This window comes from Cordyceps militaris (assembly GCF_000225605.1).
Source record: "Cordyceps militaris CM01 unplaced genomic scaffold CCM_S00001, whole genome shotgun sequence".
Taxonomy (NCBI): domain Eukaryota; kingdom Fungi; phylum Ascomycota; class Sordariomycetes; order Hypocreales; family Cordycipitaceae; genus Cordyceps; species Cordyceps militaris.
The window spans coordinates 4289345-4301847 of NW_006271969.1; the positions used below are offsets into that span (position 1 = coordinate 4289345).

At 54.3% G+C, this 12503-nt stretch overlaps 3 protein-coding genes across 3 annotated transcripts; all 3 read left to right on the plus strand.

The window, feature by feature from the left end:
- Positions 1-535: 535 nt before the first annotated feature.
- Positions 536-818, plus strand: CCM_01329 (phosphoesterase; the record flags this gene model as incomplete). Its single annotated transcript, XM_006666485.1, has 2 exons — positions 536-586; positions 660-818. The coding sequence occupies 2 exons, from the start codon at positions 536-538 to the stop codon at positions 816-818; spliced, it is 210 nt and encodes a 69-aa protein (XP_006666548.1).
- A 1364-nt stretch (positions 819-2182) lies between these two features.
- On the plus strand, positions 2183-3893 carry CCM_01330 (MFS transporter, putative; the record flags this gene model as incomplete). Its single annotated transcript, XM_006666486.1, has 2 exons — positions 2183-2658; positions 2711-3893. 2 exons carry the CDS (start codon positions 2183-2185, stop codon positions 3891-3893), a joined length of 1659 nt encoding a protein of 552 aa, XP_006666549.1.
- A 4229-nt stretch (positions 3894-8122) lies between these two features.
- CCM_01331 (CP2 transcription factor, putative) lies at positions 8123-11748 on the plus strand (the record flags this gene model as incomplete). The annotated part of the gene is made up of 5 exons (XM_006666487.1): positions 8123-8153; positions 8575-8632; positions 9362-9403; positions 9454-9603; positions 9693-11748. 5 exons carry the CDS (start codon positions 8123-8125, stop codon positions 11746-11748), a joined length of 2337 nt encoding a protein of 778 aa, XP_006666550.1.
- Between the last annotated feature and the right edge of the window lie 755 nt (positions 11749-12503).

The window sequence follows — 12503 nt, forward strand, 5'->3', positions numbered from 1 at the left end:
TTCTTCATCTTCTTCATCTTCTTCATCTTCTTCATCTTCTTCATCTTCTTCATCTTTATTGAGAGCAGTCTCGGGTTACATTGTCGAGTCCATTGGTTTCTGTCATCAATGGCTTACGTGCCCTCCAGTATCACATCTCTAGATGCTATTTAAGCTGCGTACCCAGAGAACCCGATTCAAGTACTTCACATACCCAGCCATGGGCGTCTGCGTCTTACAACTGCCGAAGCAGGGCCTACGGACTTGACAATGTTATTTTTGTCTTTTTCCTTCTTCTTCTCGCTTGGCGGTTCGATGCGTGTGACAAGGCTTTGAGACAGTAGTCGCGGGCAGCCGCCTCACTGTCGGTGCATGAGGCTGTCGACTCGATCTTGTGCCCAGCACCTACCGCACCTACCTAGTCATCCCCAGATGCGGAGTCGAGACCATGGCGATTCTTTCACCGAGCAGATTCTCGAACCCCCGGCACTTCCGATGAGCCGTTCTTAGCGGCGGACAGACCTTCTCTACCAACGTGTCCGCCCCGGCCATCACCATGGCGGCGCCTCCGCAAACCTGCCCCGTTCATCGCACATCGCCTCTATCCGTACAGAGCGCTTGACAACACCGTACCCGACGCCATATCCGTCGTCTGCATATCCGACACGCACGACACACAGCCCAACGTGCCCGACGGCGACTTGCTCCTCCACGCCGGCAACCTCACCGTCGGCGGCTCCTTCGCCAAGCTGCAGGCCCAGCTCGACTGGCTCAACACGCTGCCGCACCGGCAGAAGGTTGTCATCGCGGGCAACCACGACGTACTGCTCGAGCGCTGAGCGTCTACGGCGCGCCGTGAACCCCGCAGTGGCCTTTGGGACGTGCTGTACATGGTGTTTTGCTTCATCGTCGGACATGGCACCAGGCCCTTTGTGCGATGTGCATCGGGGGAGGCGACAACGCTGGTCAATGCTGCCGTGGTTGGGCCGACCATGGACCGTGCCGAGCACCATGGCACCGTACTCAATACCTGAGATTCTGGCGACGAAAAGTAAAGTACTGCTTACCTTTCCATGCAGGTGCTGTGTGCTAGGCTACACCAGACCGGGTGCTTCCCATCATATCCTCATGTGATTGATTGCGTGGCCTGTGCTAGAGGCGCTGACAGCATATCTGTATCACTTTTGAGAAGCATGCATGTCAGGTATGGTTCCATGAGCACAAGTGTTGCACACGAGGTAAAATACAAGATATGCCCCTTCGACATCCTGGGGGATAAAACATCATGTTCTTGTGCTTGAGCAGAGCTCGGGGGAGAGGTACGACCATGTCGTTTTTCGTGTGTCAGTTTAAAGACTTAGCTGGCGGCTACCGGAAAGCCAGCCATCGTCGTTGCTTTTTTGCCAGGCTGAATCGCGCACTATTGCAGCCGGTCAGCCACACACCATATCGCCAGATCTAGATGTTTGCCGGATCGCCTGATCCCATGACGCCATTCTCTATCCATTAGCAACCGCAACTCACAAAGTCCATCTCGGGTAACCTAGGTTGCCCCTCAGCCCCTCATGTTCGCTGAGACAAGGCCATTCCTGTTCCATGCCCAATGTCTCATCCACAACGGTGAAATGTTAAACGAGCAGGCTCCCCAGGCGATTCTTCGGCGTCGTCAAAGACGTGGTCAGCTCGCAAAACGGCGACGACGCAGGCCCATTCCTCCAGGATGTGACGAGTTTGCGCCACAAGCCTTCGCCCATGCTCACGACCTTGTTCGTTCTTCGACAACTGTCGACTCTTGTACTTCCAATGAGCCGCCATTGCGCTCAGCCCTGGTCGTATCGGCTGCTAGCGCAACAAAGGTTTGTTGATCCCTTTCGCCCCCTCCCCCATGCTCCGAAATGTGACAACCCTTCCCCGGCTTTCATTTCCCCTTACCCCATGACCCTGAAGCCGCGATTTTTTTCATCCGAATTTTAATCAAGGGAGTGCCGTCCCGATGGACAAACATCTGTCTCCCGTGGCAAACACCTGCAGATGAGCCGTCAATTTCTTGCGTCGGCGTCCATCTCGCCCCTGACTTTAACATCGTCACTTGTCTGCACTTGCGTGCGGTTCATGTAAACACCACATCACTCCCTCTTCTCTTCTTCCTGGAACGCAGACAGGGTTGCTTCTTCCTCTTTTCCCCCTCACCACAAAAATCACAATGCAAGAACCGAGCGAGCTACGGCAGCAGCCACTGCCAGCACCCTCCTCACTAATCCCACCCACGCGTCCTCGCGCGCCGCTGCCACGCACCGACCCGAACCGGCTGCCCGATTTTGAAGTTTTTTTCCGTCAACATGACCCCGACGATCCGAAGAACTGGCCTGCGTGGTACCGGCTGTGGGCGATTGCGACCGTCTCGTTTGCGGCGTGGGTTGTGGTGCTCTTCAGCACCAGCTATACAGGCGCGCTGCCCGGGCTCATCGCCGAGTTTGGCGTCAGCCGGACCTATGCGACCATGGGGCTCACAACGTACCTGCTTGGTCTCGCCGTCGGCAGCCTGGTGGTGGCGCCGATGAGCGAGCTCTTCGGGCGTAGGGTCGTATACCTTACTGGCCTGGCGATATGGGCCGTCTTCATCATCCCCTGCGGCGTGGCCGATTGCCTGACGACTATTCTCGCCAACCGCTTTGTTAGGTATGTAGCCTGCATTGATGTCCACGGCGGTATTGATCTGACTTTGAAATAGCGCTCTGTTTGGCGCCGCTCTCATCTCCAACGGCCCGGGCACCGTCGTCGATGTATCCAAGCCAGAGTATCTCGCCATGGGCATGTCGCTGTTCAGTCTAGGCCCCTTCAATGGCCCTGTGCTAGGACCCCTCATTGGCGGCTTCGTGTACCAGTACCGAGGATGGCGTTGGACAAACTGGATTGTGCTCGTGCTCGCTGGCGTCGCCTTTTCCATGATGATGACCGTCAAGGAGACGTATCCGCCCTGCATCCTGCGCAAGCGAGCGGAGAAGCTACGTAAAGACACCGGAGATGACCGCTGGTGGTGCCAGTATGACAGAACCACGTCCTCGTGGGAGCTCATAACCACAAACATGAAGCGACCAATTGTGCTCTTCTTTACCGAACCCATCGTGTGGTTCATCAACGTCTGGAACGCGCTCATCTACGGCATCCTCTACCTCTGCTTCGTCGCCTACCCAGTCGTCTTTGCCCAGCACCGCGGCTGGAGCCCCGGCTTCGCCGGCATGTCCTACCTGGGCATCGGCGCGGGCATCGTGCTCGCCATTGCCGCAGAACCGCTCGCCCGACGCCTCATCAACTCCCGCCCGTGCGATCCCGCCACCAACAGGCCACCGCCTGAGGCCGCGGCGCTCCTAATGATGATGGGCGCACTGCTGACGCCCATTGGGCAGCTCGGCTTCTCATGGACGTGCCTGCCGACACGCATCCACTGGGTCGTGCCGGTGCTGTTTGGTGTGCCATTCGGCTTCGGCAACACGCTCAGCTTCATCTACTCGTCCAATTACCTAGCGGGCGCGTATGGCATCTACGCGGCGAGCGCGTTAGCTAGCAACGCTGTCCTCCGCAGCCTGTTTGGCGCGACGCTGCCGCTGGCTGGCACGCATATGTATGAGACCATGTCCCCGCGGTGGGCTGGCACGCTGTGCGGCCTGCTGGCTGTGGCTATGGTTCCCGTGCCGGTTGTGTTTTGGCGGTACGGCGCCCGGATCCGCGCCGCGAGCCGCACCATTCGACAGCTGCGCGAGAGGCAGGAGGAGATGGAAGTTAAACGCGCCGAGAACGAAGCGAAACGAAATGAGTACTCGAGCAGCGAAGGGCAGCTGGTGGATAAGGAACGTTTCGTCGGTGCGTCTGGGCCCTCGGTCGAGACGACGGGACTTGAAAAGGACAAGGTGTAAACTTGAGAACGAGCCTTGTTTACGAATCGCATTTTGCATCACTGGTCGGCGTTGATTTCTCCAGTGCTCGATGGTGTATCAATTGATAGTTTCTGAATGGATCGCGATTTCTCCAAGTTGTCGTTGACGAGGAAACAGGCATGTACACCTCCTCTGGTTTTGCTTCGAGTCTTGTTAGAGTTCGGCAGCAGAGAGATAAGCCTGTTCCTCCAAACATGTCCGGGATGCATCTGTTTGACGGTGTCGTAATGATCTGCATCGTCGTCCGGAATGCCATCTGTTTGATGGTGTCGTAATGATCTGCATCGTCGGCCGCCAACCCAAAACGGGCCAGTATATGCAAATATCCTCAAGACCACTGCCCACCAACCCCGTCAACAACTGTCTACTGGGATGTAAATGAACAAGAACGAAACAAGACTAATACAGAAGCTAGGTAGGCCCGACAGCAACGCACCGCCACAATTTGAACCTTGGGCCTGGTGACTCCAATCATGACAGCATACACGTGGGCCGCGGCCCGTCCTGGAACGTCACTGGGCTAGGTAAGATGAGACCGGCGGCAAGATGGGGCAAGATGTGATGCAGTGTCAACATATGGCGTCGAATCAGAGAACCGCACCAGGTTGTTGCCCTACTGTTGTCCTCGCGCCACACGTTCGGTGTCATGTTGGACGTTGGCTAGACTCGGGGTGACACGTGGAGGACGGAGTTTGCATGCGTTAACCAATGTCGCCTCGCGCCGTGGCGAGAGGAAGGTGCGTGTTGACGCGTAGCATGTGTCGTCGCCTTCATAGTGCGAATCGGATCAGCGACGGATGCACTGTTCATCATGTCAAGCCAGCTAACTAGTGAGCCTGCTATCGAATTGGAGGACCTTTACAGTGGCTAGTTGCGTCCTAGTACCATTTTTTTTTTCTCAGCCCGCATGCTCTGCTTATCCTGCAGCCAGAAGTGCTCCGTTCTCCGCGCTGGTTGTTATGCCCAAATCGATAATGACTTGCTCTTGTGTTGACATCCTTGCCGGACCGAGCAGGGAATAGGAAACAAGCTCACGCCACGTTCTTGGCAACACGGACCGCAAGGAGCAAAGAAGCGAGCTCACTCATTGTTGGGACGCTGTAACGACGAGTAATACTGGATAGCTATTGAGCCGGCGTGCAAGGCTAGTCAACGGCTTCACCGAACGGGTACCGCTGAGCGAGGCTTGATCTCGTGGCACAGACATTGTCGTTGCGTGGACAAGGAAGAAGAGAAGAGGGACAAACAGCGGCAGGCATTGGCGTGACGGAGCAGCGGAGCGATGACTCCGTGGTGGGGAGGATGCTCAGCCACAGTGTACCGCCACATGGGTCATGGTGATGAACAGCACAGTTCAGGCCGCCACAGTTGATGTGGCTTGAAAACGCCGCAGCATATTTTGGGGGGCTAGTGACCCACCCATTGCTGGCTAAGGCCAGAACGCCGATCTCAAGGCATGCGTAATGGGCACAGCTAGGTAGGGCCTAGAGAAAAAAACTAGACCGCACGGATCAAACTGAGAAGGACAGCTGAAGAATGGGTCGGCCTACTTTCGGGGTTCTTCCCTGCAATTCGCAAAGGCAAGCTCCTACTACTCTGTACAAGAGCTCGTTTTGACAAGCAAAATGAACGGCGGCTATATGATGTAAGCTGAATCCGAGCTAAGCCACAAGTAGCCGCTGGGATGATCCATCGCCCAGTGATAACCGACATCCTGGCCCCAAGTGGGTGTCAAGAAAGGTTCTGCAAAGACACTTTTTTGGGGGGCGTCGTGTTAGTGGCCATCTACTGCGTTGTACTTGATACCTGCAATGACGACGATGGGTGGCCGGTGAAATGGCGTTCTGGGTGCCGTCATCTGTAATAATGATATTTCGAAATGGCCCCCGTCGCAAAACATTGGGAACAACTTTCGGCTTTTCGAACGACGCCACAACTTAGACGAAAAAAATAGAGAGGTAGCCCTGCTGGTCCCCACCACCAACGCTTTCTTTTTTCCTTCTACTTTCGCTCTAGTTAGGGCCGTCCATCGGGATCTGAACCACACCGCCCACCGCCCTAGGCGAGCTCGGGTCTTTTTTTTTTTTGCAAGCAGTTCGTAAAGCACTGTTCAAGTGGACGGCTGGGGTTTCGGCCGGGGAGGGCCCTTGGTGTTAGTCGTTTCACCAGGCGAACTTTAATTGACAATACTCAGCTTTTCTCCTTTTCAGTTTTTCTCTTTTTTCCCTCCACTAGCTCGTGACGCCATATGGCATCGGAACTCGGGCATGGACACGGGGAAAAAAAGATAACAATAGAAATACATTTGGGATGAATATAAATTGATGTCGTCACATATCAGCCCATATAGAAAAGATCAACCCGGGTCCGGGGGGGTGTGTTACGTGTGGGTGTCGGGCCCCAGCACAAGTGAAAAAGAATTTTTCCTCACTGGGAAGGCGATGACGTCGTGTTTTGGTGATGTCAAAGCCAAGCCAAGCCACGCGCGACTTACACCACCTACGTAGTACATGGTTGTGTGGCGCGCCTGTGGCGGTGCGCGGGGATGCGTGTGCTCTTGTGTGGCCAATGCGATTGTATGGTTAGTAAAGGACCTTGAAAAGTTCTTATCCAGAGGCACGGCAGATACACATATTAATGCAACCGTTGTGCATGTTGATGCTCGTCGCACTACCTTCTTGCGCATCCCGATCTCCTCCTCAAAACGATGAGAGGAAGATTAGTTATCCGATCAGAGACGTGCGTTTAGGGCCCATGCACGATGACGACAGAGTGGGCTGCCCGACCGAGCTAACGAAGCTGTAGGGTGTGGCTGGCCAATGAGAGACGTCAATCACGCTGGCCAACAATGTAGCCGCGTCTCGCGACTCGCACCGCCACACGGCTTGTGCGGGGTCTTTCTTTTTGCGCTGGGATGGTGGTGGTGCGGGTGGGCGGCTTTGGAGGGCGGGGAGGCAAGTCAGGGACCGACCATTCTTTGGGGAGGGTTCGGTTTGCCGTGGCGGTTAGGTTTTTATCTTTCTTTCCGGCGCTTTTATGAACAAAGGTTGCTGGATGAATATTTGGGTTCGGCTGACTCGCCAGAGACAGGAAGCGAGTCGTCTTGGTACATCTGTTTCTGCAGAGGGTAACTAGAGGGAAAGCTTGGCTACGTAACGCGCGTGCAAATATACTCAAGGATAGCAAAGAGATCGACCGACCGCCGGAAGTGGCAGCCGGCGCCAGAAACAAGCACAAAGCCAAGCATTTTTAAATGTCACCAGCAACTTGCAGTTACGACAGACAAGCAATCGCTTACTTCGTTGCCTCCTAGACCCAAGACTAACAAGTCGTACAACCCCGTTTTCTTTTTTTCTTTTTCTCTTTTTCTTTTGAGTTTTTACCTTCTGCGTCGGTCCCGTCTCGGCAGCTTGCAATGTCCATCTCTTTTCGCGGCTCTGGTGGTCCCCTAGAGTGACAAGCGACGCCTCGACGAAAATAATGGGTCACTATGACGACATGTGGCTTGACCAGCAGCCAGCCATGTGTCGCTCTCAGGCACCGACGCAAACCCGCACCTTCAAATGCCACTTAGAAAATACCGGAAAGTTTGGCGTCTTTGCCAAAAAAAAAATTGTCGGGACGGGACCCTTGCAAATAAACCCCGAAATACGGGTCATGAGCGCCCGGGGTAATGCTCCGCCGCCGATTACTGAATTGGCGCTTTCAGCCTGAAGGACTGACTGGGGCGGTTCATGTTTTCCAAGTGCCGGTTTTAAAGATAGAACTTATTTGATCGAGGTCTGGCGTTGGCAGTTTGACAAAAACAAAAAAAATGCGTTGTGATGGGTTCAGACAACGTTTCGGCTTCCGCCAGACCTCCCGCCGTGTGCCGCTGGACCTTCCACCCCCTGTTCCCGCTGGACGAGCCCGGCAGATGCAGAGTTGTACTCAGTACCGTTCCATTCTCAATTGTTCAACCTGTCAAACCTGTCAAACCTGTCAAACTGCTACTGTACAGCGCATCAGACACGCTGCACAGCTCGTCATGGGTGCCTTTGGTGACTTTGTCTCGTCCCGTATAAACCATACCCCTGTCAAGGCTACGTAGCACCGCCGATATACCCATCTTTGTTTTTGCGTTAGTTATGATGTGCATCACGAAATAACCGCTGCGGGCTCCACGCAGCCCACGCCTGCCGATGCCACCAATCGTCACCCCGTCGGTCATGGCCGTCCGATGCAGCATCATCAGTGGATGTCCGTCTTTATTTTTCTTACATCTTTATCATCCGAGCTAATAGCTACCGTCCTTGTCCTTGTTTCTGCATCAGCCACTGTTTTTGCGGCGTTTGCGGCGTTCGTTACTGACAGATGTGGCACACCTCTATTGTGTGTCACTGTAGGTACTTGTCCAACATCACTACCTGCAACGAGCCCACGCGACAACGACGACTACAAATACAGGGCCTCTGCACCAGCCACCAACGCTGTGGCTTTATCCTTTATCAAACCTTTTTTTACTTTTTGACAGCCACTCAACAGTTACATCGACCATCGCTGACTGCTAGGCCACAAGGTATATTGTTTTTTTTCTCTTCTTGTCAGAATCTCAACTACACCGCGTCTTGCCCCCCCCCCCCGCCTGTTTTCTCTCTCCTCTGTTGTCTTGCCTTTCAAGCGTTCTCCAGCGCCAGCGGTACTGGAGCGGACGAGCAAGGGCCGGGGGCGTGCATGCAGTGGGTGCGAGCCTGGCCCCAGCGGACCCAGGCACGCTAAAATGCCGGGACCCATAAATCTGGGGGTTCTCGAACCTTGGGCTCCTCCCTGTGCTCCCTCTGCCGCTGACTCTGCAGCTTGTGCCTGGACTCTGAAGTCAAGTCTTCGTGGCCGCCCAGTGTTGGAGCCACCGTTGTGAGCCACCTGTAGTCCACTGTCTGTTGAACTGGCCCCCACCACTCACTCTGTCATCTACTACCACTCTACTCTCCTTCTCGTACTGATATACTCCCCATCGCCGACCGCACTTCTCAAACGACTACCCTTCTTCTCTTCTCCCCCCCAATTCCTCCGCACTCTCAAGTACAATCATCCTGTCCATTCCTCGCATTGGTCATTCGTTCTTAACATCACGACTCTTCCCAATATCACCTCGTCATTTCCCGCGCTTTACCTGCTCGACGCACCGTCGCTGCAGACGTCCCTTCCACCTGCTGCGTTTGCGATCTGTACCAGGAACATCGACTCACGCTCTCGTCTCTTGCAGCCCTTACCTCTCACCACTTTTGCCGCTGCCATCTATCTATGCAGCGCCTTTCTGCGGCCACTGCGCCTTGATACCGCATTTACGATTACTGTTTTCATCTAGCCGCTCGCCCACCCATCAACTAAGCGCATTTTATTCTCCGCCGCCTCGAGGCGAATCTGCCCCTGCAAACACCCGGCCCACGCGACCCGACATCCTACAGTCCCATTCACATCGCCATCACCACCACCATGTTCAGTCAAAGGTAGCATCCTCGCAGTTAACCTCTGCCTAATTCTTGCTGACCTCTGTTAGGACGAGCTCCCAAAAACCCGACGATGAGTTGCTCGCCAATTTCCGCCAACAGTTCCCTCAAATAGGCTCCACCGCCGAAGGTGGCTCGCCTGGCCTTTCTCAAACCGCTGGCGGCCCAGACATGACCACAGCTGCTCCGGCGGTCCCCAAGTATGTCCCCTGTCCTGATCTGCTGCTGAATCCCACCCTGACCATCTAAGCATTCGCCCAGAATTCCATGACCAAGACCCAACACCCAGAGCCAACAACGACCAGTGGCGCTTCACACCTTCGCTGCTAGACCCCAACTCGTTTGCATTTACTTCCTTTGGTCATGGCAACACCGGCCTGTTTACCCCGGGCATACATGGCCCGCCGCCCTTGTATCAATCTCAGGCCGGCGATCTGCATTCGCCCACCACCATGGCCATGCTCCAGGGCGTTACCACTCCTTTCGGTGCGCCTTCCTCCTTAGAAGCTATGCAGTCTGGTGTTGCCATGGACCCTTCAGCTTTCCATTCCGCCACCAACCAGCAGATGCCTCCATTTCAACCTTACCTGCAAGTTCCTGGTCACCAATATGCCCCTACGCATTTTGTTCAGCATGACACCGGTTACGAGACCATGGAACAAGATCCATCTCCCATGGGTTCCGAAGAACCCGACCCTCGGCTCATTGGCCTCAAAAGTCAGCTGGCCGTAAACGCTGCCGCCATGAGCCTCCCCTTGCCGCCGTCAGCAGAAAAGTTTCGATTCCATTCCACTCTTAACGCCGCCACGGCCATGGTGAAGCAGGCCGACGAAATCCCCATTACGTATCTTAACAAAGGACAAGCCTATTCTCTCTCCGTTGCCGATACGCAAGGTGTCTTGCCAGTTCAGCCCGGAACTCGCTATCGAACCTTTGTCCGCGTTTCGTTTGAAGACGAAGAGCAACGCTCCAAGCCCAGCGTTTGTTGGGGTCTGTGGAAGGAAGGCCGAGGTACCAACGAAGCTCACCAGCGCGGTGGCAAGCTTCAAGCCGTTGAATATGTCGAAGCTAGTCAGCCAGCTGAGGGGGACGATAAGAGAACGCGAATCGAAGTGGAATCCTCGTCATTTGATGGCTTCTGTGTTGTTTGGACGCCTGGCACTGCCGGTGCTCCCGAAGTCAACATTGCCGTCCGATTCAACTTTTTATCTACTGATTTTAGCCACTCCAAGGGTGTCAAGGGTATCCCTGTGCGACTCTGCGCTAAGACTACCCAGTTGTCGGGAGACACTCTCGATGCTAGCAATGATGTCAAGCCCGATGTCTGCTACTGCAAGGTCAAGCTGTTCCGAGATCACGGTGCAGAACGCAAACTTTCCAACGATGTGGCGCACATTAAGAAATCTATTGAGAAGTTAAAGCAACAGATTGCTCAAGCTGAAAGCGGCGTTAAGGACAGCAAGAGAAAGCGACAGAGTATTGCTTCCAAAACCAGCGTCGACTCTCGCTCTGGCAAGACGCAGAAGCACAAGAGAAGTTGGTCCATGTCTTCTTCTAGCTCTAATAACGGAGCTCGGCCTTCGCTCGAAGATGATTTGCTCTTTCGATTACAGACGCTCCAGGACATGTTCACCAGCACTCGCCCGATTAGTGTGCTATTTCTACGCGGCGAAGATCCAGATGATATGGATCTACATCCTGTTTCCATGCCTGGTGACTCGTCTCCTGCTACTCGCGAGGGGCGCAACTGGCAGGCACGCAGCGGACGCAGCTCGGTACGGAGCTCACTCATCTCACCTTCGCCCAGCTCGCTATCCCTGGCGTCGCAGTCATCAACGGGTGGTCATTGGCAAAACTTTGATTCTAGAGGCCCCGATCAAGTTACAGCTGTCAACCGAACGGATGATCCTGGTACGCTGAGCGGGTGGATCGAGGCGCTGGGCGTGGATCCATCGTACAGACCGCCGCAAGAACGCGGGCCTAAGCCTGTGGCCTGCTTCTACGTGCAATATGACGACCAGATGACGGAGAAGCGCGAGTACCATCGCGCGATTTATCTTTACGAGCGGTCGCTTCCAGAGCTGATCAAGCAGCTTGCCGCCAAGTTTGGACTAGTTGAGAGCCGAATCTCGCGAATACTGCATCGACTGCCCAGCGGACTCGAGGTGGAGCTGGACAATGACGTCGTACACGAACTTGCCGAAGGACAAGACATGCGACTCGAGGTGGAAAAGATTGTCGACCAGAGTGGCAAAGATTTGCAGATGTCGGTTGATGGTGAAGAGATGAACGAGGAGAAGCAGGCGCAGCAATCAGTGAGTCTGGTTCTGCGCCTTGCATTCTAAATACGAACGGTGATGCGGTGCGGTGCATAACCTGAATATTTGTTTCTTTCAATACACGTTTCGATTCTGGACGGATAGGCAGAGGTGTTTTCATTCTGTTGATATGGGGGGCCGGTTGGCTCTTCGATATTGGATATAATCATGTATGAGTGGAAACAGCGGGCATCAAAACTGGGAGGCAAGCGGAATGCGGAACCGTGATGAAATCGGCCGGACCGTTACGAAGAATTGTTTTATATTTACACGCAGACGGGTGGCAGTGTATAGTACTGTATGGGTTTTGCGTCTTGGGCGTTTGGAGGCAGCCACGATGGGGCTATTTAATGAGGCAGCTGGCGACGAGCCCGGGTGCTGCGAACCCATTATCACTTTATTAATTGATATTTCTTACCACAGAAAGAACAGAGGCTAACGGGTAACAAGATTAGGAGCTGTGGGGAGATGGAAGAGGGCGGTGGGTTGTGTTGAGGCGTGAAGCGTGGAGCTGATCCTGTTATGTCGCCCCCACGCCTCGACAAGAAGACGAAAATAGTGACAATGGCGGAGGCGGAGGCGCAAAACGCATAGTGAAGGAAACAACACTGCGCGGGTATAATAATAACAAGGGGAAGGAAATTAGGCAAGGTGGCGGTGCAAAAGCCAACCAGCGGTAGCGATATTTTTTCAGACAGGCGAGAAATCGACCCGAGTTTAAAGTGAAAACAACGCAAAAGTGGTAAAAGAACGCTGGAGTCATAATATATACAGTAGATAAT